General features: G+C 45.5%; 1 protein-coding gene across 1 annotated transcript in view; it reads right to left on the reverse strand.

Annotated features, from left to right (window-relative positions):
• LOC138246871 (protein-glutamine gamma-glutamyltransferase E-like) overlaps window positions 1–25,257 on the reverse strand; it is a 308,092-nt gene that overhangs the window by 55,778 nt on the left and 227,057 nt on the right. The window contains exons 8-10 of the mRNA XM_069201622.1: window positions 10,091–10,194; window positions 9,724–9,966; window positions 9,208–9,513 (exon numbers count right to left, since the gene is read on the reverse strand). Coding sequence (XP_069057723.1) covers window positions 9,208–9,513; window positions 9,724–9,966; window positions 10,091–10,194 — 653 coding nt within the window. The remainder of the gene's footprint in view (window positions 1–9,207; window positions 9,514–9,723; window positions 9,967–10,090; window positions 10,195–25,257) is intronic.

The raw sequence follows: 25,257 nt of genomic DNA on the forward strand, positions 1-25,257 counted from the left end.
TTTCCAATTTATTGAATATGTGGGATATTTAACATAGGACTTGCTTATAGCTTATAATTCACATCATAACGTCCCCTGATATGTTTGAGCCCCACCTCTAAAGATCTCATGCTTGAGACAGTGAAGATGAGGGGGGTTCAGAGATCCATATGCCAATACATTCAGTTTTGTCGTATACATTAAGCTTATAGTTTGGAAGGCTACCAAATGTTGTTATCTAATGCCCTTACAGGATTCTGAGTAACAAGCAGTACTATGTCGGCATAGGCGGTTAATTTAATCACTTGTTTAGCCAGTGTAAAGGATTCAGCACCTGGATTATTAGGGATTCCGTATATAAGACAAATGGAAGGGTTGAGAGAGGTTATCCATGATGTGTGTCCCGTGTGATTCAAAACTTCTCCCAGTTAACTAATATTGTCGCAAGAGGTTGCCTATGGACATCTGTAATTACTTTTTAAATCAATACCAGGATATTCATATGCTGCATGACACTCACACCAAAAAGGCCATTACATCCTGTCAAAAACCTGTTTGGCATCTATGCCTATAAGAGCTAAAGGTTTTGTAGAGGATTCTGAGTAATCATTGAGTATAATCACTTCGGTTAGTGTTTAGGCCTTTACTTTTTATTTTTCTCTCTTCTGCTAACCTCTCTGCTTCCCCTCATCTTCCTTTAGGTGTCTCTTTCCCTTGTTGGCTCTTTCTCTCTGCTCCTTTTCTTTAATTACCTTCTTTACTCTTCCATGACCATCCTGCGGGGGAAAAAGCTCCACAGACTGCAGCCAGTGCAAATTAGGCTGGCACCGTCACCCAGCTAGCACACTGGGAGACAGCAATGGCCAGTCCAAAACAGAAAAAAATAGTGAAGAAAGCTGTACACTGGGAAAAAGCAGGTATAGTAATCACTCCATTGTGGCCAGCACTGGGAGGTTTAGGGGAGCTTAGACAGCACACTGCCTCTTAACTTTTCTCCTAGCTGCCAGTTTTTCCCCCTATCCATTCCTAAATCCATTTTACTAGTCAGAAAAAAAGTTACTGACTCCTAAAATGGATATAGTGCATTGCAAAAAACATGTTTTAGGTCACAAACCCCCAATTGGAAAATTTGAAATCTTAAAAATGCCCCATATAACGGGCCCTAACTGCTTTTATTCAAAACAGTAAAAAAGTGAAACCAGTGTACTTAACTTTAATCAGAAGCACTGGCAATTACTTGCATAGTTCAACTCAACTCTGCCATTACAAACCACATTTAGTACAAGAGCAACTCAAGACAAAGGCCCTCATTACAACATTGGCAGTAAATGCCGCTTACCGCTGTGCAGAAGACTGCCAACACACCGCCGTGGCCGTGGAATTCCGCCACAGGTATTATGACCCACCGATCGGAATCCGCCACAATACAGACACCCACACAAGTCCCCCACACCAAAGGTCAGCGATAAACTGGCAATAACAAAACCGACACCATCACGCTAACAGGAATACGCCCACACTATCACAACCCACAAATCCACATGGTGGTCTTTCAACTGCGGTATTCCATTGGCGGTACACACCGCCGCGCTCAAAATAAACATGCATTTAAAAAACACAGCCACATTGGACAATTCCAAATACACACACCTGATACACATACACACACCACTCCCACACACCCAATACAATATAAAACACACACCCACATTACCCACAAACCCTTACTACCCAAAAATGTTGACGAAGGCCAGAGAGACAGCACAGCAAAGACAACACCAGCATACAGAGGCACACAACACCATCACACACACATCCACGCACAAAACACCACACACCCCTAAACATCACCCCACACATCACAACACACACCACCTCACACATCACCCACACCACCCCATGGCACTGCAAAGACACCCCAGATTTTCTGAGGAGGAGCTCAGGGTCATGGTGGAGGAAATCATCCAGGTAGAGCCACAGCTATTCGGATCACAGGTGCAGCACACCACCATAGCTAGGAAGATGGAGCTATGGCGCAGAATCGTGGACAGGGTCAACGCAGTGGGACATCATCCAGGAACACGGGATGTCATCAGGAAGAGGTGGAACGACCTACGGGGGAAGGTGCGTTCCATGGTCTCAAGACACCACATCGCGGTTCAGAGGACCGGCAGTGTACCCCCACCTCCTCCCTTCACAACTAACAACATGGGAGGGGCAGGTCTTGGCTATAGTGCACCATGAGGGCCTCGCAGGAGTAGCTGGAGGAATGGACTCTGGTAAGTCAAATCTTAACTATTACATCCCCCGCCCTACCTGCATGCTATCACATACCCCCACTCTCGCCCTCACCCCCATCACTCCAGCTCCTCACATAAGTCCCACTATCACAAACCACACATCCCAACACCAGGCCCTGCATGCAACAACAAAGCATGGACACCCATCACCAATGCATGGCCACTACACATACCCACACAGACCCCTAAACAATTATCACACAAGGTCCTACACATGAGTGGAAGCACTAGGGTACAGGGTCACCCACCCATTGCACACAATGGCACACACAGATGCAATAATCATGCCTTTACACCCCTGCAGGACCCCTACCCAAAGTCACCGGACAGGAGTTTCCAGACATGTCCACTCCACCCACATTAGAGGCCCACCTTGATGACAGCAGCTCTGTCCAACTGGATCTAGATGACCAGCCCGGCCCATCTGGGACCTCGGACCAGTTGGTTCCCCTCACACTGGCAAAGGCCACCACAGAGCCTCCCCCTCAGGAAACACCAGCACAGCACCCACCCAGTGGGCCCATACCTCTGTCCCCAGGACATGTCAAGCAGCAGTGTGTCCACCACTACAGGGAACCCAGGCTAACCTACCACCCCAAGAACAGCAGGGACCTGGGGGCAGTGGTAGTGGGCAAACGGTTCAGGGGACAGAGGCCCAGGAAAACAGGGGAACTGGGAGGGCTGCTATGCGACAGGGGGAGGACAGGCCCAGGGAACCCACTCTCCACAAGACCCTCTCCAACATCATGGAAGCCTACCATCATTCCCAGGAGACGATGGCAATGGTACTGGCCAAGTTTCAGCAGACCCAGCGGCTGCAGGAGGAACAGTATTTGGGGTTCAGGGAGAACTAAAATCCATCAATACCACCCTGGGCACCATTGTAGGGGTGCTGAAGGAACTTGTGAACACCAGGAGGGACACTGTGGCACAACAAGGGGCCCCTGACACTAGCCTGGACGCTGAACTGCCCACCACCTCCGCCGGTGCTAGTGGACAGGAGGCACCGCCACAGGACCACAACACCAGCATATGGTTAGTTCAGTTAGTTCAGTAGTGAGCAATGATGATGGACTGAAATTCACTCAGAATATTAACCAATAGCTGAGATCAATCCCAGTACCCAAATTGCCAGTTTTCTTTTCATGTCAGAGAGGAACCCCCACATGGGATGAGTATACTGAGACACGACTACTAAAGATCACTATGCCATACAAGGCAGAAACACATCTGGGCTTGGTGTTACAGAGTAGAAGTAATAAAACAAAATTAAATATGCCTGCAATTACTGGTTTGAAAAAGATTTAGGATTGTTAAATGATTTTAATAGTATTAGTGTTAAGAAACTCAGGGCCTGATTTAGATCTTTCCGGTTAGGGTTCTGCAATTGACTTTTCAACTGAAAACCCATCCACCACCTTGACGGTCTGCCAGCCATTTTTAGATATTGGTGATCCCATAGACCTAAGCCTGCATTTGAGCGTCTGTCTCTGCCAAAAAATGGTGCCCACGTCAATGGCGGGAGAGAGAAAAGTGATTGATGGCAGTACCCCAGACACCCTTCCCGCTGTGTAGATTTGGATGTTCCTTATCACCAAAAAAAGCGTGGTGGTCCGGCATCCATATTTGAGTTGGAGGATTGGGGAAGAATGGGGTGACAACTCACCTTTTTCCCATATTCCAACCCGTCTTTGACTGGACACAACTGGACAACACCTGCCATCACTGCAGCCACTGTCCCACGTAAAAAAAAAACGCCCCCTCATCGCAGGACTCAAAGGTAGGGATGCCGCATTGCCAAGGTACGTTGGGTGGGCACTGCATGGGAGGTTGGAAGCACTGCAGGCATATATATGTCAAAGTAATTTGTTTAAATTAATGTGACATGCATATGTGGGGTACACAATGGTGTCACACATGGCTGGAGACACCTGGCAAAACATGCATATCGCACACATACACAACTGTCATTTTTTATATCACTATTAATTGCAAAATGAATGCTGGCACCACAATGACGGTACACTCACACTGGACTACAGTGTCAATGTGTGCTCACTGCAAGGGGGCCTTTACAGGTAGGTTGTGCTATCTGTTGTATATATGTGTCTATATGCATATGTTTATGGATTGGCTGTTTGGGGTGGAGGGAGCTCTAGTGGGTGGTATGGTTGTGTCTGTATGCGTGTCACTTGCATGTGGAACCAATGTTGTTGTGTATGTTGTGTTGCCATGTGACACATTCAGGTGAGTGTTGCTGTTGTGTGGCTGTCTTTGTCGTGATGTGTGTAGCTGTGCTTGTGTGTGTTTCTGTAGCTGAGTGGGTAGTTGCGTTGTTTGTTGTAGTGGTGCTGTGTGTGGGTGCAGTGTCAATGGTGTGTGTATACTGTGGCATGGATGTTTGTCAATGTGTGTTTCCAGCATGTAGGGGTTGAGTTGTGTTAGAATGGCAATGGGTAATTTTGTGTATGTGGTGTGTTGTATAGGGTGTATTGCAGGGGTACACATATGGCTAAGTGACAGTGTGTTTGTGTGTGTTTGTGAATTACCTCTATTCCATAGCCTTTGCCATTGCACGAAATCCATTGGGTCCCACTGCCATCTTCCTCTGTCAGCAATATGTTACCATTCAATCTGCTGCCAGAACTGTAACGTCCAGATACGGCGGGCGGAACACAGTTGGCTTGACAGTCTTTTTCGTTCCCACCATCGACGCGGCTTGACAGTAACACAACAAAGATCTAACTCAGGCTTTCAGTCTGAATCCTAGAAAAAAACTGAAAAAACTAAAATAATGGGGTAGGGTAAGGATACCCACACCCCCTAAGACTAGTGGCAGGATCCTAGAGGGAGATCACATGAGACCAAAAACCTTTTTTTTAAATATTTTGCAACAAATTCATGGAGGAGCCCCAAAAGCCCTGTACTCTTAAGAAAAATTTCAAAGGAGGCCGAGAGCATGGGCAGTACAAAATCATCTTTTTGGGAAGGGGGTGTGTGGCCCACCTCTCAGAGCTTTGAGTAGGCCCCAGAGACCCCATTCCCTGAGACCATTCTATAACATGAGGAGAGGAGGGGCATGCAGCCCCCACCTCCCAGAGACTTAATGGCCCTGGGGACCTCATCACCAGCCTTGAAAATACTACAGCTGAGTGAGAAACCTTGAATGCTCCTGCCTGGAAGAAGCAAAGAAAAACACCTGCGCCCGCTGGGCGAGATCAAAGGCTGGTGCATGCGGGAGCAGGTTGGGGCCCCTGGACTCTACTCGAGGCCTCTAACTAGTGGTTTTTGGGTGCCACTGGTGTGCACTGTGGCAACTACCTCGGGTCCCGGAGGATGAGGTCCTTGGGGGTGTAAAGGCTCTGGGAAGGATACCACGCACCCCTACCCTTAATTTATAAAACAGGCCCTAGGTGTTATATGGGTTATGTAGTCTTTGCTTGACTTTTCTTGTAAAATGGAACTATGTAGTAGAATTGTGGTATGGCATTAATTGTTTTATTGTAGATTTGATTAATGTAACTAGGGACACTTTGTAACTGCTGTGTTTGGGAATCAGTCGTGGATTCCTTCTGTTGAAGCCCTGCAAGGGCATATCTGTTTATAAAAATTTGAAGCCTAGAATAGGAAGGGAAACCTCAAGCATTTTGTCTATGTTGTCAGGGGGCTGCAGGAAGTGAAACAGCTCACCCAGCAGCAGAAAAAAAACAGTAAGTCTCCGGGGTCATTAAAACCAAGACCCCAGGAGAGCTTACAAAATTTCTTAATCACTCATTGCTGGAGCTCTGTGCTCTTAAGTTGAAGTGCAAGGCCCTCTTATGGTTGTTTTTATGATTCCATTTTATGGGCTAAAAATTGTTAAAAGAAAGGCTCAGAGGCATGTGGCTTTTGTTTAAAAATAAAAAAAATACATTTCCGAGTCTCTCATTTGACATTTTTCAGCCCATAAATTGCAATCATAAAAATTATGCTCTGTCTACCTGACTGCCGACAGGAGTTGCGTATGAGAGAAGCTTGTGTGTTGCATGGGTTTAGCTGCACGCTAGTGGTTGAGCGCAGGACCACAGACCAAGACCTGCAGCTAACACCTGCCTTCCATGGCCTTCGACAGGGGCTGACTTCACATATGGAAATAAAATATTATGCTACATTAAACTAAACTTAGAAATTCACTGAAAAAAACAAAGGTTAAACTGATGTTATAATTAGAAGAAAATGTCAAGTAAAACATGCCATTTTACTTGCACAAAACCACTGAAATTCACCCATTATAATTATCTCAAGTAACTATAACTTGTTCCCTAAGCTACCTATAGCTTGAACCCTCACCCCCATACACTTTTAATTTTCCTACATAGTGCATCACTCATTACTTTTTCTATGACATCATTAACAATATCACTGCAACATTTGCAATGAAATTATTGATGACAAAACTGCATGGCCGGGCATAGCTATAATTGACTTAAGGCACAAGTTATAGTCACTTGAGATAACTATAACTTAAACTGCTGAATTTGTATGGTTTTGTGTGACTATAATGTCCCTGTAACTTTGTATTTTTAGTGAATGAATAATTTATAAACATCACATTCTATATAAGAGACAGAATATAATTGTATTAACTAAAGAAAACTGTCACATAATATTTCATACATCAAACATTTACTAGAGCTATATTTATCTCTATATGCCACACAGGACATGAACCACCTTGCTTGTTTCTATGCTTAATGGGTAGGTAGACCCAGGCCCAATGCTGCATCTAAATCAGATAAATCAAAATATATGTACAATGAAGTTGTTTTCTGGACCTTGAAATCACTCACCATTATAAAATCAGCAATAGGATAATCAGATGTTAAACCTTGCAATTCCTTCATCAAAGATTCTAAGTTGTAAAGAGCTTCAGGTAAATACACAGTACATATAACTAGCACATGAGCCACATTATTTTTTGCACCATAAGACAAGTAAACCACTAGAACATTTTTACAGGTTAAAAGTAGTTTGTAGACAGACCAATTAAAATCAGCACATAAAAAATAGCGCATAATAAAAAGCATAATATAATAGCAAAATCCCCTTTACAGTACTTGTGTAGGTTACAGCAAATATAACCATCAGGCACAACGTGGAGAAACAGTGAACTGGTAGCATACACAGACAAAGCTTTGCAGTGTTTCTTCTAGACATACAACAGACGTTCATGAGCAGTTCATGGTAACCTAATGCTGGTTAATTATACAAATTTTGTTCAATCACTATCACATCAGAAGACAAATGCTCAAGAAAGGTCACCAACCAAAATATGATCACAATACCACCACCAGCCTATGATGAATAAACAAATGAACCACAGTGAGGTCACCATGACGGAGGCACAGCTGTCATAATCCTAAAATGAATTTAAGAGCCACATCTAACATGCCATCTTGAAGATACCCGACCATATACCATGTTGTAATGCTATCTGTATTTAACCACCAACTCCATCTTGACCACTGACTCAATTTTGTGCTTAGCTTAGCTTCAAATGCCATCACAGTGGTGGTGCAGATATCTTTCCAAGCACAGCTTGTTAACATGTTTTCACTTTTCTCACCAGGGAAAGGAACATAACATGGGGGATGCAATTTAGATAAGAATGTACAAGGATGAGCAATGAGAACGTTTATGGCAAATAAGGGTACAGCTCGGTCTTGGAAAGACACCTTGGGTTTTATCGACACTGACCCTGTGCGGCCAGTGCCTGAATTTCACAACTTACTTTGTGGGAACTCTAGAACCTTCCTCTTAAGTTTGTTTAAGGTATATAGGGTGGGGAAGCTTGATACTGAGGTAGAAGGAACTCATTTCTGAGAGTGGAAGCATAGCTCAGAATAATCCTGTTTGGGTGGTTTCCCCTGTCTGAGCTGTCAAGGGTTCCACTGCTTGACTTTGGCAGACAAGGGTGATGTTGGATTCGATCACCATGGTGATGCATTTTTAATTCTTAATATCTAGGTATACTGTGTGCATGCATAACTACACGTAGTCACTGCATATATATTAATTGTTGATGTACTGCATTTTCTTTGATTATTATTATTCAAGTGTTGTGATTATTTTAGTAGCTGCACGTGTGTTGCTGCATTTAAATTAAGTGCTCAGATTAGTATTTTCGTATTTCTGTATTTGAACCCTGGGAAGTGCCTTAATAAATTAATTACTCAGACTAAGAGTGCTGCATTCTTCGCATTCTTTAGCATTGTTCCCGCTAAGTCTAAAGCAAAACAGAACACGTGTTCTGGACAGCGCAGTCCAGTGGTCATGCAACTGAGAGTTGAGAAAGAGTATGTTCTGAAAGGACAAAGAACATCATTTTTAAAAAGCAAATGGTCCACATGATGGAGAGCATTTGCTAGCGCCCCCCAGAAATTAATCCATAATTCATGACGGTTATGTGCCAGTTTGACAGAAATCTTAGCAAAGAGAAGGCAGCGGGTACGCAGCAGCAGTAAGAATAATGCCACAACTTATAAGGACAGATTACTGGTGGACATGGTTTAAGGCCCAGTAGATAATTGGCAGCAGCTGTGGACAGTAATGTAGATTAGAGGCAATCTAACTAGTTCAATTCTATTAATGACTATTTACAACAACGTTTTAAAAAAAGGAATGAATTTGGCTGACATGAGCCCACAGTAAGGCATGGGAGAGGATTTCCACGTAAAAGCAAAGGGGAGGAATGCTCACCATTTTAACCATTTAGGACAAGGCAAGACTTTGCAGCAACCAATGTACTGCATACATTTGTTACTTTTGTCCATTGTTGTGGCTGTGGCACAAAAAATAAAGATAATTTAAACCAAAAACTTTTAATGCATGCATTTATTAGCACTTGTAAAAATAAGTAAATACTAAATAAAAAGTGACATGGAGTTACCTTCTTCAGGGTCAAGAGTGAGGGAGGCCGAGGCTTTAAAGATCATGGCCTTGGGTGTCCTGTTATGTAGGACGGACGAAGAACTGATGTTCACATGAACTGTGCACTCAACGTTTGTCAGGTTTTTAAGAATCAGCATTAGATGAATGTCCTGGCCAACCACAGGAGATTTTACAAGCTTGAACTGGCCAGAGATTCCTGGTACCTCCTCTAAATCTGTTCCATTCCTGTTCTCTCCAGCTGTTAGTGTGTTTTTATATGCTAATTTTCTGGCCTTGTTAAAGACCTCTCGTTCTTCATCTGAGCCTGGGCAAAAAGCATATCAGTTATACATCTTTAATTTGTACATGAGTCATAAACTACAAATCCCATCCATATATTCATTTAGTCAACATTTCAACACAAGACTCAAAAGAGAGTTATCACATAATAAACATTCAGTCAACACATGGCTTTCTTTTACTGATTTGAACAAACATGAGTGGAAAACATATAGCATTAAGAGGGTTTCCATACCTTCCAGATACTTGTAGTTATGTGTGATGTCTACACGACTGTCATTTCCTACAGCCTTTGTGCTAATACTTTGGCCGATCATATTTCTATCAGTGTATACCTGCTCTGTCACATCATCATCATAGCAGATATGAGTTAATCTATCAGCATTAACCTCTGCAAACACGAACAGCCCATCATAGGCCATTCCAACTTCTCCTTCTTTTACTGCATTGACAGAAGTCGGACCACAACAATACAGCCCTATACAACAAAGAAAAACATCAAAAGTCAAATACCATGTTAGTCATTTCTTGCAGTAGAAATAAGGATTGGTTATCACTGCAATCTCTTTTTTGTGCTACCTTTGCTCTTTTCCTGCAATTACCTTCACTCCGTTCCTGGGCTGTACCATCCAGAACCTGCCACCCATTGTAAAATGGTCCCAAATCTTTTCTTGTGAACCAAGCTTCATTCCAGACATGATATGTCCTGCAGTGGAAATTGAATGGATTAATTGTCATCATATTCCGTTCTACATAAAGGTCCTATAATGTTAGATATGATTGGTATTCACATTTGACTCTCTGTGGCCTTGTCTTCTGGTTCCATGAAGAAGTAGGACATTAGTTCATATTTACAGTTTCCTGGACTACCTGATCAAAAGCATTCAAGCATGGGCTGCCTTCTTAAGAATTGAGAAGAGATCATATTGCAGGCCATGTGTACTCACAAATTGAGTTATTATATGTAGGAAAAGACTGACATTGAATGGTATTGGTTTATGAACATCAACAGTTAAATGTTTTAGTAATGCAACAACTTGCTTCTTGCCTTTCATTATTTTTATTTATTTAATTTCCTTCATGTATCACCAAACATGTCACCATATGACCATCAAACAGTTCATTGTTACAAATGTGTTTTAGCATGTTAGATATAGTAGGATCAGGTAAACTCACAATCAAAATTTCATAAGAAAGCCATCAGGAAGTGGACTTATGGCCTGGTCAGTTTGGAGGATGGAATACCGTCTATCGGGTGGTGGAGAGCTTTATTTCTGCTACCCTGATGGACCACCATCTGCTACAGTTGGAAATCACTGCTGGCAATGATCTCTGTACTTTGATATGAATCACTGCCACTGTGGTTTCTGTCAAGGTACAAAACATTTGGTAAATGTCCACCACTGGTTTTGATGGCCAATCAACAAACTTTCCCAAACTTTTTGTTTTTCAACCGCAAAGTCCCTAATGGCTTCCCCCCTAAGAAGATTTTTCTCTAGGTGTTGGGTTTAATATTTGTTTTTTTCCGCCCCTCACCACCAGACCAGACAGAAAAAATGACATTGCACCATCCACTCTTAATAGGGTGGTGGTTGTAATTCCCTTTCTTCATCCACACCATATCATTTGGGCCATCAGAGGATGTTTTGCTTCAGCAGAGCTAATGTGGAGTTTGTTGACAAAAAGCTGGAGGTCCTCTTAACCCTGATTTGGGTGAGTGTAATGCTAGTTTGGTGGCCAGGGTTCTCGTCATTTACAAGTAGCATCTTTACGAGTAAGGAGTCACAGCGCATAAAAAGATAGGTCTTTTTATATGCAGAGACTCTACACTCATAAAGATGCAAATCATGAATCACTTTGTGGGCAGCAAACAATCATAAACTTACACAAAAGTGTAAATTACCTTTGTGAATCAGGCCCACTGTCTTTTGTTACCTGAGCTCATTAAAATTTCTTCCAAGTCCTGATGATGACCCATTCATTCACATCGGGTCGAAACACCATTGACAGCCATACAGCATTTGTAAAATATACCAGCAACAACACCATATATTTCTATGGACTTCGCCAATTATAAGAGCTGTTCCTACTGAAATATATGCATTATTTTGCCAATTTCTTCATAGTGTAGGTATAGCTTTGTGAATAAGGCCCACTGTATTTTTGTTACCTGAGCTCAGTGAAAATTCTTCAAAGCCAAGATGATGATCTATTCATTCACATAGAGTTGAAAAGCTGTTGACAATCATACAATATTTGTAAAATATACCAGCAAGAGCACTATCTTTTTCTATGAACTTTGCCAATTACAAGTGCTGTTCCCAATGTATTATATACATTATTTTTGCCATTTCTTCATTATTTAATCTGATCACTGTTTTGGCCCACAATTATTTATTAGCACAATGGTCCTCATTACGACTTTAACGGTCTTGAGAAAAGACCGCCAATGTTGTAGCCACCAGATGACCGCAATATTACAAGTGCTGAGGGATTTCTGCCAGAAATCAGGCGGAAATTGGTCAGCAGTCGTGCTGGCGGTCGACACTGAAGAGGCGGTCCTACCACCGCACGCCAAAAGGATGCCTCACGTCGTATTATGACCAGTAATACGGCGTGGCGGTGTCCTGATGGTAGGGTGCTGCCAGCGGTGGAAGCGCTGGGACCCGTCGCCTCTTGGATGACCTCCTTGGCAGACGAGGTAAGTTGATCGTGCAACAGGGAAGGGGTGTTGAGTGAGTGTGTGTCTGCGTGTGTGTTTGAATGCAGGAGGGGAGGGGGTGTTGAATTTGTGGGTATGTGTGTGTGCGTGTTTGAGTGTATGAATGCAGGGCTGAGTGGGGGTGCGTGTTTGAATGTATGAGTCTGGGGCTAAGTGGGGGTGTGGGTATGTTTGTGTGAATGCCTGAGTGAGTAGGGATGTGTGAATGCGCTGTGGAAGGGGAGTGTATGCGTGCGTGCAGTAGTGTATGTGTGAATGGGCGAGTATGTCGAGTTTGAGTGGGTGTGTGGGGGTGTGTTTCTGTGTGTGTAGGAGTGTTTGGGTACATGCGTGGAGGTATGCTGTGTTCGAGTGTGTCTTGGCGACAGGAATGCTTATTCCTGTTGCCATGATGCAAGACTGCCAGCAAAATGTTGGTGGTCTCCTGTCTCGTAATACCGCTAGCGATATTGCAGGGTTGGCCGTGTTGGAGATGCTCACCTCCAGCACGGCGGAATGCCGTAAAGTAGCGGGACAGGCGGGAGTAGGTGTTTTGGCTTCGGCCAAACCGCTGACCTTGTAATATGGTGGTCTTTACCACCGGCCCGTCGGTGGTGAGACCGCCACAACGGTCCTGGTGGTCATTGGTCCGCCAGGGTCATAATGAGGGCCTATATATTCACTTTATAAACTAAGCACAAGATTTTAAAGTTTATTTTGATGTTACATTAGGGCAAAATGTTCTTTGCACAATTTTTTATGTTCAAGCCTTTAACTTCTTTTGGTATTTTAAATTTACATTGAACTTCTTCTTAAATGGACCAATGAGCCACAAAATCAATTCAGCAAAAAGTAATGAATGGTCGTTCTGGTAGTGCGCAAAGATTCAAAAGAGAGTGCTCCCTTATTTACATGGCATTCTCTGTTGCCTGTACACTCACAGACGTTGTCAAAGCATGCACAGGCAAGGAGGCTCCAGAGAAATATGTTAGATATGTTATATTTGGGATGTGTTTCACATTTAGGGCATCCTCCAGATGATGTCCGTTGGGTGGCAGAATGAAGGAAGTAAAAGGGTACCGATGAAGCACAACAAACATCGAGTCATTTTGGCGCTCACTTAAAGCAAAAGTTAAAGATTGACAAAAAAAGATGAAATAAGCACAATATTGAAAACAAAACAAAGACACTCACAAAATATAATTACAATATAGACACTAATGGAACATAATACCCACAAAAACCAAAATATAAAAAAAAAAGTCAATATAATTCCTAAAACACACATATATATTTAGTGGTCGCCAGTAGGTAGTAATCATTAGAACCTAGTTTCCATTGAAAACGTTTTTTGACCTGTCTATATCTTTGGCACTAATTGACGAATCTTCATGAATTTCCCACAAAGTGTGCCCAAATATCTTGTTGTGCATGGGAAGTTTCAGGGTGATCCATCAGGGGATTGGGGGGGTGAGAAAAAGTGTGGGGTTCGCGAATACTCCCGAACTCGTGAAGAGATCCAAATGACTGCCAACACTTCAACCAGAGTGTCACTGGTGTTGTAGGGTGCTCCCTATACAGGAGCTGCTCTTCTCCTAAACTTAGGAACTACCCAAAAATCCTTGCTTTCTGTTATCACAAAAAAATTCCCCCATCATGCACTCTAAGGTCAATGTGCTGGCACAATTTATTCAGAAATGCTCATTCTGCAAGCTAAAATCTTTTCTCTGCGGAACAAAGTGAGGGGAAGGTTGTTTTCAGATAGCTAGACAGATAGATAGATTATGCAGATATATAAATATATATTTTCACACAAAAAAAAATGTATAAAGTGTAAGTATAGTTAGGTAAACTTATTTTCCCTATACAAACAAAGTTTAAACTACACAAACTAAAAATTCAAATGTTATAGCTATATTCATTTACAATGTATCCACCACCTTTCACATATTGCTCACCATACAAAGCTAAGTGTAGCTCACCACCCTACCATTAACTTTAGTTAAAAAATAACCAACTATTTTTCCTTGAAAAAAACGTAAGTGTGTCCAGGGTAAAAATTGATCTCTGATATCTGAGTTGAAAACCTGGAAAAAAAAACAGGTAAACCTCCACAAATAACAAATAGAATCCACATAATAAACACAGTACAACCACAAATCGTTAAAAACAGTTATACATGCTAGGCAATTGCATACAAAACAAATAGGCGTCATGTAAAATTACAATTCAACTAATTGCACTCACCTAACATAATTAAAATAAATTTTGCTAATAAATAACAGAACATTGCACTAATTGACTGATACTAGCAAGCAATACTAGCAAAGGGAAACCACAATTACACACAGCCTCCTACAGCCCAAAAGAACAAAGACCGCATTAAAAATAATGCCATTTTTAAAAACAAATTGCAGTAAAACGGACATTGAAAAAGACTGACATCCTATAGAAAATATTGGTATGAATCAATGTATATTTTCTGATAATTTTGCATTAAAATATAAAACATTAAAAAGTTAGCACTACTTTTGTTGTTTAAAAGTGTATATATTAAACCTACTGAAAAATAAATTACTTAAAAATAAAATAAAAACTAGAAAATAAAAAAGATATTTTTCTATGAATATGTTTAGTGAAACATTTACGCTAGTTCTGTATTAAATTAAAAATGTTGAACTTCTTTTGTTTAGAAAAATCAATTTCTGTCTATAAATTTGAAAAAAGTTGATGTGCTATTTTAAAAATATACATTTTCAAAAACGCTTTACAAAAATGTATTTACAAAATGTGTATAACTAAAAAAAAGAAAAAATGGTAAGGTAAATTAAAAATATGTAACATGGTTAAAAAACATTTTATAAAAAAAATTGAAATAACTATTAACTCCTAAATTATAAGTATTGGGAAAGTTTTAACGCTTTGCGTGGTCACATTTACTATTCCCACTCCACATCTGCAAAGTTGCTGAACTTTATCAAAGTTATATTTACTATTCTTACTCCACATTTAGGGGGTCATTCTGACCCTGGCGGTAATTACCGCCATGGCGGAGGTTGGCGGTAGCACCGCCAACAGGCTGGCGGTGCTCCGCCGGGCATTCTGACCGCAGCGGTACAGCCGCGGCCAGAAGCGGAAAGCCGGCGGTGTACCGCCGACTTTCCGCTGCCCATGGGAATCTGCCATGGCGGCGCAGCTTGCTGCGCCGCCATGGGGATTCTGACAGCCCATACCGCCATCCTGTTCCTGGCGGTTCACCCGCCATGAACAGGATGGCGGTATGGGGTGTCGTGGTGCCCCTGGGGGCCCCTGCAGTGCCCATGCCAATGGCATGGGCACTGCAGGGGCCGCCGTAACAGGGCCCCACAAAGAATTTCAGTGTCTACTTTGCAGACACTGAAATTCGCGATGGGTGCAACTGCACCCGTCGCACCTTCCCACTCTGCCGGCTCCATTCTGAGCCGGCCTCCTCGTGGGAAGGGTGTTTCCCGCTGGGCTGGCGGGCGGACTTTCGGCGGTCGCCCGCCAGCCCAGTGGGAAAGCCAGAATGACCGCCGCGGTCTTTTGACCACGGAGCGGTCTTTCGGCGGGAACCGCTTGGCGGGCGGCGACCGCCGTCCGCCGCGGTCAGAATCACCCCCTTAGTCACTATGGGAAAAGTAGTAAACTTTGAGGACCTCAGATTTACTATTGCCAGTCCAAAAGTAGCCACACTGGGAAAGCTATGGACAGTATGGGAGGTCAGGATTACAATGACACTCCAAACGTAGGGCCTGATTACGAATTTGGCTGTCCCCGACTGCCATGGCGGTCTGACCACAGTTAGGTTGGTGGTCTGACCACCATCTTACAAGTGAAGGGGGCCTATAGAGCCAAGACTGACATGGTTCTGCAAGCACCGCCAGGCTGCACAGACCGCCAAGTCATGAGGCTGCACTAGCAGCCTGGTGGAGCCTGTGTTTCCGCAGGACTTATTATAAGATAGCGCACAGCCTATGTGACTGTGGCAGGCCAACCACCACTTCTCAGAAAGCAGAAACGGACAGTATAAAGAGAGACACCCCCCTACAGGACCACTTGTCAGATGCCGCCATGGAGCCCATCGCCCATGTCCTGACACTTCTGATGGTCCTTGAAGGTGCACAAAACCAACACTGCCGTGGACGTCCCTGACCGTAAGTACACACACCTACTCGTATCAGAACGCTTAATAAAAGATCGTATCTCTGTCATACACATCATAGGGGGCACGCAATGGACATCAAGTACGTCACATCCCGTACACATTCCGAAATATACATCAAGATGGGCACATTCACAGTTACAATATGCCCCCTTTGTGCAGCTCAATCACACTGCACCGCAACACTACACAAAAACACAAGGCCACACATCTCTACCACAGGGACAGTGAAGTCTGCACAACATTCACCCGCACATCACCAACTACACGCAAACGTCATGTACACAAAAACAACTCACACAAATGTATCAATGTGTCATGGAACACAAGCAACACCACCATTAAACAGCCCTGCAATGGGCACGCACATCACACACATCACAGCACAATGGCATGGCATGCACAATACACAGAGAGGCAAATAGATAAAGAGTACCTTGAACACAGTACTTGCACAGTTGGGATGGGGCACCAGGAACACTCAGGGAGGGAGGCTGCATGAGGCACATATCACCTTGCAACTGCCCATAAAACAACATTTGCACAGGACATGGCCCTACATTTGTCTCAAGGGCAAGTAGTACTAGACACAAATAACATGCCCATCTGCACAATGTGGAAGTGCAACTCAGCAAACACATACAACTCCAACTGCATGGGACATACCTCTACAGAAACTAGCTGGAAGGGACAAACCTCTAAATGGACACATGCACACTCAAATGCAAACAAAGCTAGCACAACTGAACACACTCCATGTCTGCACTAACAAAAGTCAAGCTGACACACATTAGATTGATACAAAAGCCATATAAGGGGACAAGTCTAACACCATATATGCTTGCATTGGACACCACAAGATGAAATACTTACGATACCAAACAGTACACAATGCCATGACACCACCATTGGTTTTACACACACATATAAATACACTCAACATATACCCTCATCTTGGGGGACAACAGCACTGCCAGCAAAGACACACACTGCAAACAACAGCAAATGGTGCTGCAAGCAGGCACACAAACACACACACACAGCCACACAACACAAGTAACTCAGGAAGAACAGTAAGGTAGAAAAGGAATTGCAGGACAAATTTATGCACAAGGAAACAAACTGGTTGGGTTTATTCAGTAGGAAATATCTAAGTCCAAAAGCCATTGGCCAGTCCATAGAGATGTGCCACAAAGTAACACAGTGTGTGTGTGTGGCTGTTGGGGTGGATACTGCATGTATGATGGATGTGGTGGATGTCTGTGTGTCTGTAGGTGTGGTGTCTGCAGGTGTGGCGCTTGAGGTGGATGTCTGCAGGTCTGCTGGGGTGGTATGGTGTGGTGTGGGGTGGGTTTGATGGGTGCGTCAGTACCTGCTGATGTGGTTCCTGTGGGTATGCTGGATGTGGTCTGTGTGATGCTGGGGGTGGTGGGGTTCAAGGGAAGTTGTGACTGTTGCTCTGTCTGTGGGTGTATGTGGTTAGTGTGCATGCTGGTTTGCTGTGTGCTGCTGTGTTTGTGTGCTCTTCTGCTGGCTGTTGAGGTGCATGTCTGCAGATCGGTCTGTGTGGTTTGAGTAGGTGGGGGAAGGGGGATTTGGATTGGGAAGAGGGAGGTGGAGGGGGGACGGAAGGTGGATGGTGACTGGCTGCCATCAGTGAGGAGGCCAGAGCCTGAAAAGATCTCTGTAGGCCAGACATTGCACCATAAATTCCTTCTAGGAATGCGTTGGTTTGCTGGAGTTGTGTCGCTAATCCATGGATGGCATTCACAATGGCTGTCTGACCCATAGAGATACTTCTCAGGAGAGACCAGTAGCCTCCTTACCGAGGACAGCAGGTTTTACAGGGTCTGGCGAGGAGGTGCCTGCGGCAAAGGAGACACCCACCCTCCTGGGTGATCGGGCACAGCCAACTGGTTGGGAGCAATAGCAAGGGCGGTGATAGAACAAGGATGGTATTGGAGGATTCCCCAATGGGTACGCCACCACTAGGGAGTGGCCACTGGAGGAGGAATCCGATGATGAGGATGTTCCAGTCTCCTCCGTGCCACTCCTGTTACCCTCCATGTCACTGGGTCCCTCTGTGTCAGTTGTGTCTTGAACTAGATCTCATGGTCAGATGCTTCCCACTGGCTCTGCCACATCTCCTTCACTTGCCTGTGCTGATGCCGCAAATACAAAGAAGAATAGGATCATCACATGTACATGAACACACTTGAACAACAGCTCTGATTAGAAAACACGATCATGATGTTAAGTAGGACCCGGCAACAAACTCCACCTAAGTGGCCCATACTTGGGCCATACCATATGCATGCATGCCATCTGAACTGTCAACAGTTGCCCACAGGAAAATCAGGATCTTACAATACTACAATTGCATGACTGAATTTGTTCAATTACAATAACCAGTCAACCATTTAGCATCACCCATAAAGCATTGCCCCATGGAGCAGACTTCAGTTACCTGTTGGCATACAAATGCAGGACAATGCAAAGTCCATTCCCACAGACCCCACACAAGGTCATGCACACATCCATTTGTCACATACATCATGACCCTACAACAAGTAATGATACTCCAAACGTCAGCTATGTTGATGGCAAAAGTACAACAGCCTGTAGAAGGTGACATGGGAATACCAATGTCACACTGGGAAAATATAAAAATGTTACACTTCACCAAATGATTTTTGTCCCAATAGAGTCATGGAGGTAGTGTCAATGTCACGCACGTCGCATGGAAATGAACACTGTAGACATCATGTCCAATAAGTCAGGGAGAGATTTCCCTATAAACACAACAAAATGAATCAGCAAGCCCCTGGGTAATCACCACTACTGTCTGGCACCCCTTGCAATGGCATACTCTGATGCATCAATAGAAGCCATCAGTCCTTTGCATGTTGGAGAGACACAGAAGTAGCAAGGACTTGTAGGAGGCTCACAACATGTTGCCCAATGGGACGCTACCTCACCACCCCCATCATTGTCATGCAAACCCAGATGTATGTTTGTGGATGTATGCCAGTACCCAAACACGTGCCTAAAACATAACTGCAAGTCACTCCATGATGCATGCTAACAGTCAGGACACATATCTTATCCTTTACACATGGGCAGTGGATTTTTCCACATTATGCCACATCCAGCTCAAAGATATTCACATTTTGGCCCTGAGTTATAGGCAAACCTGTCATGTCTCTCATTGCTACCGCAGTAGTACATGCCAAATAGCATACAATGACGCACAAGGGAATGTGTCAGCCAATAAACAATGGTGACACACTCCTGTATGTGGCACAACTTGAAATGTACCCCCATTGTAAATGTACTATTCCACAAACAGTTTGCCATGCACAGATAGTTGAGGGAATACAGACATCGTCTCATCAACATAGGTAGACCATCTATGAAACTGCAGCTTACAAAGGTTTCCTGAAGAGGAAGGGACACCTGCTGACATGTAGGCACAAGGAATGCTGGCAACAGTCATGGCATATAATTTATGTCAAATGAGATTCTCCACTTACCAACGGAAAGTAGTGATCTATAGCTGAACACAATTACAATGTAAGCCCTGTCACATGTATGTTGGACACCTCCACATTACTTACTGCAATAATGCACCAGCAACCAGCATACACTGAGAAAGCAAGCTTCTGAGTGGCAGATGCCAACACACACATTTACACAGACACATGGCTGAGGACACTGATCCATCACCTACTTACCTGTGGCCTGGAACACTGAAAAGTAGAGGTCTGTTGCTTAGACATTACATACTACAACAACAAACAGTATATGATCGATAACTGTACCCAGCCATATGTGGTCTTTTCAGGGCAAGTGATGTGAGGATTCCACCCATTTTTTTCCTAGGTTCCCTGATCCAATAGGCAAGGCACATCAGTACAAAACACATGACATGTGAACACAAACAATCTCTCATCCTGTGTGACATATGCCTCATCCATGTTAGTCAGGGGAGCAGTCATAGCCTCACTCATTCACTTGGCAATGGGACAGGCAGGAATATGCCTAGTACTCAACTCCTTGTGGCTGCTGTGCTGCCCTCATATGCCTTTCAAGCTCCGGATAGGCCACCACCAGAATGCAGGCCATAAGGGGTGGGGAGTCATGGTCTGACGGGCACCTCACCCATGTTGGGAGGACAGCCCCAACTGAGCCTCCACGATCTATGGGGCCCAGCATCTCAGGTCCTCCCACCTCTTTCTGCAATGGGCGGTCCACCAGCTGTGGACCCCCAGGGTGCGCACTCTCCATATCCTTTTCTTTTGATGGACATTGACCTGCATGGATGCAAAAGACAAATCAAGAGGTCACAAACACAAATACCATCACAAATGGGTCTCTCACATACTTGTCAGTTAAATCAAGACATAATGGCCCTCATTACAACATTGGTGGTAAAACCTGCTTACCGCCGTGCAGAAGACCACCAACACACCGCCGCGGCCGCGGAATTCCGCCACAGCTATTACGACCCACATCTCGGAATCCGACAAAATCCAGACATCCACACAAGTCAGCCACACCAAAGGTCAGTGATAAACTGGCGGAAAAAAAACCTCCACTGTCACGCCAACAGAAATACGCCCACACTATCACGACACACGAATCCACGTGGCGGTCTTTCAACCGCGGTATTCCTTTGGCGGTACATACCGCCGTGCTCAAAATACACACACATTTACAAAACACAACCACATTGGACAATTCGAAATACACACACCTGATACACATACACACACCACTCCCACACACCCAATACTATATAAAACACACACCCACATCACCCACAAACCCCTATGACAAAAACACAGAAAGAAGGCTAGAGAGAGACACTACAAACAACTACCAAGCATCCACAGGCACACCAGACCCACACTACTTCCACGCACAAAACACCACACGCCACTACATATCACCACACTTATCACCACATACACCACCCGACACATCACCTACATCACCCCATGGCACGGCAAAGACACCCCAGGTTCTCGGAGGAGGAGCTAAGGGTCATGGTGGAGGAAATCGTCCGGGTAGAGCCACAGCTATTTGGAGCACAGGTGCAGCACACCTCAATTGCAAGGAAGATGGAGCTATGGCGAAGAATAGTCGACAGGGTCAACGCAGTGGGACAGCACCCAAGAAATCGGGATGACATCAGGAAGAGGTGGAACGACCTATGGGGGAAGGTGCGTTCCGTGGTCTCAAGACACCACATCGCAGTACAGCGGACTGGCGGCGGACCCCCACCTCCTCCCCCACAACTAACAACATGGGAGGAGCAGGTCTTGGCGATTCTGCATCCTGAGGGCCTCGCAGGAGTAGGTGGAGGAATCGACTCTGGTAAGTCAAATCTTAACTATCATATCCCCCACCCTACCTGCATGCTATCACAGACCTCTACCCTCGCCCCCTCCCCATCACTCCAACTCCTCACAAATGTACTAATAACACAAACCACACATCCCAACACCAAGCCCTGCATGACACAACAAAGCATGGACACCTTCACTAAAGCATGCCCACTGCACATACTCATGACACCCCCCCTCTACCATCATCACCACACAAGCCCCCACACAGGAATGCTAGCACTTGGGTACACGGTCACCCACCCATTGCACACCATGACACACACAGATGCAATAATCATGCTTTTACACCCCTGCAGGACCCCTACCCAACGTCACCAGACAGGAGGGTCCAGACATCTCCACCCCACCCACAGAAGAGGCCACAGTGATGACAGCAGCTCTGTCCAACTGGATCCAGATGACCAGCCTGGACCATCGTGGGCCTCGGGACAGTCGGTTCCCCACACCCAGTCACAGGACACCACAGAGCTTCCACCCTCTGGTAACACCAGCACAGCACACACCCAGCGGGCCCATACCTCCGTCCCCAGGACACGTCAATCAGCTGTGTGTCCACCACTACAGGGAACCCAGGATAACTCACCACCCCAACAACAGGGACCTGGGGTCAGTGGTAGTGGGCACACGGTCCAGGGGACGGAGGCCCAGGAACACAGGGGAACTGGGAGGGCTGCTGTGCGACAGGGTCGAACAGGCCAAGGGAACCCACTTTCCACGAGGCCCTCTCCTCCATCATGGGAACATACCACCACTCCCAGGTGACGATGGCACGGTACTGGCCAAGTTTCAGGAGACCCAGCGCAAGCAGGAGGAACAGTATTTGGGGTTCAGGGAGGAACTCAGAACCATCAGCTCCGCCCTGGGCACCATCGTAGGGGTGCTGAAGGAAATACTCAACACCAGGAGGGACACTGTGGCACTACAAGGGGCCCCTGACACTAGCCTGGACGATGAACTGCCCACCACCTCCACCGGCGCTAGTGGACAGGAGGCACCACCACAGGACCACCACACCAGTACCCCACCCCCTGCAGACGGAGAACCACCCCGCAAGCGGTCCCTGAGATCCAGGAACAAGACAGAGCACAATGCCAAGACCCCCGCCAAGAAATGAGACCTCCCTGATTGTCATCCCACTGTCCCACTTTGTCACCCTGTCCATATTTAAACTGCCCCAGCTCCACTTCCTATGCCCATATGGGCAATGCACCTGTGAGACTAATAGACTGGACTCTGCCATGGACATTCCTCCACCATCACCCCTCACCATGTTACAACCCCCCTCCAATATTTAGCACTTCAATAAATACCCTTGAAGCACAAAACAATATGGAGTCAGTCTGTGATTTTGAAAATGTGTATTAGCAATGACAGTGACAGAATATGTTTTCAAATGTAATGTCAACATACCTATGTCACACATCTCAAGTCCATGAGGAATCTAAGCAGATGACACACGTTGGAAACCACACCTGTGAAACCGTAAGAGAAATGTACAACTCAGTTACCATATACTGGTTGAAATCGACAGACAGGATAGAGGTAGAAGTGTGAAAGTACTTGTAGTAGGCAGGAATGTGTTCTCACCTGTGTGTCACTGGAAATATTGCTGGAAAACCGAGTCCCTGTTGTCAATGTCTTCTTCCTCTGCTTCCTCTGCTTCCTCCTCATCACTGTCCACACACTCCACAGCTGCCACAACACCGTCATCTGGACCATCCTCCTGCAGAAAAGGCACCTGTCGTCGCAAAGCCAAGTTGTGAAGCATACAGCAGGCCACAATGATCTGGCACACCTTCTTTGGTGAGTAGAACAGGGATCCACCTGTCATATGTAGGCACCTGAACCTGGCCTTCAGGATGCCGAAGGTGCGCTCGATCACCCTCGTAGTCCGCCCATGGGCCTCATTGTAGCGTTCCTCTGCCCTGGTCCTGGGATTCCTCACTGGGGTCAGTTGCCATGACAGGTTGGGGTAACCAGAGTCCCCTAATAGCCACACCCGGTGCCTCTGGAGTTGACCCATCACATAAGGGATGCTGCTATTCTGCGGGATGTAGGCATCATGCACAGAGCCAGGGAACATAGCATTTACCTGGGAGATGTTCTGGTCTGCCAAACATACCATCTGTACATTCATCGAATGATAACTCTTCCTGTTCCTGTACACCTGTTCACTCCTGTGGGGGGGACCAGAGCTACATGGGTCCCATCAATGGCACCTATGATGTTGGGGATATGTCCAAGGGCATAGAAGTCACCTTTAACTGTGGGCAAATCCTCCACCTGAGGGAAAACGATGTAGTTCCGCATGTGTTTCAGCAGGGCAGACAACACTTTGGACAACACAAGGAAATGGAGCACTGATAGCACCTGCACTTGAGGGGGATCCCTGTGGGATGGCGGATTGCTGACATCAGGTCAGGCTCCAACTGGGCACACAGTTCCGGGATTGTGGCACGGTCAAACCTGTAGGTGATGATCAAATGTCTTTCCTCCATTGTCGACAGGTCCACCAGCGGTCGGTACACCGGAGGATTCCGCCATCTCCTCATATGTCCCAGCAGACAGTGCCTAGGAACGACAACAGCGACCACAGAGTCAAACAACTCAGAGGTATGTACCCACAGTCTACACAGAACACCATTCATACACAAAATGTGGCCTGTATTTGTGTTGTGCGACAAGGCCTAGGTCTGTGTGACGCAGTTGGTAATTAGGGCATGTGGGCCCCTGAAATGGCGGCTGCCTGACCTCTAAAGTGGGACAATGGGATGTGAGGTAACTGCGCTGGCGTTGTACACCGTCGCGGTAGGCGGTCGAAGACTGCAGCGCAAAGCTGCATTGGTTAACATTGGACCCTATGGGTCCCAGGAGCCAATGACGATGTACGCCGGCGGTGATGGTACGCACCGCCGCGTACGTGACCGCCGCAGACGTGACCGCCATTTTCTGTCTGTTCAATCACTCAATACCTGATCTTCGACAGGAGAGGACCTACACTGCAAGTGCTGCTGTGACCTCGGTCTGGAAGAGACAATGGCTTGTGCGTCTGGGGAAAGGGCCCCTGCCTTCACTGCAGAGGAGTTGGAGAAGCTCGTGGACGGGGTCCTCCCCCAGTACACGCGACTCTGCGGTCCTCCAGGCCCACAGGTAAGTACACAGGGAGCATGTTGTATGGGCTATGCCTGTGTGGAGAGGGCTGGTTGTAAGAATGAAGGGGGCACAGTTCTGCTTGCATGAAGGACTGTGAATCCATGTGTCACATGGCAAGGGTAGGGATGTGGGCCACTCACTTAGACGGTGCAGTTGTTAATGACTTCTCTTCTTCCCCTGTACATGTCATGTAGGTGAGCCCCCACCAGAAAAAGGATATTTGGCGTGCCATCGCCAAGGACATCCGGACCCTGGGGGTCCACCACAGACGGAGCACCCACTGCCGTAAAAGATGGGAAGACATTCGCTGCTGGAGCAAGA

Source organism: Pleurodeles waltl, chromosome 7, assembly GCF_031143425.1.
Source record: "Pleurodeles waltl isolate 20211129_DDA chromosome 7, aPleWal1.hap1.20221129, whole genome shotgun sequence".
NCBI lineage: Eukaryota > Metazoa > Chordata > Amphibia > Caudata > Salamandridae > Pleurodeles > Pleurodeles waltl.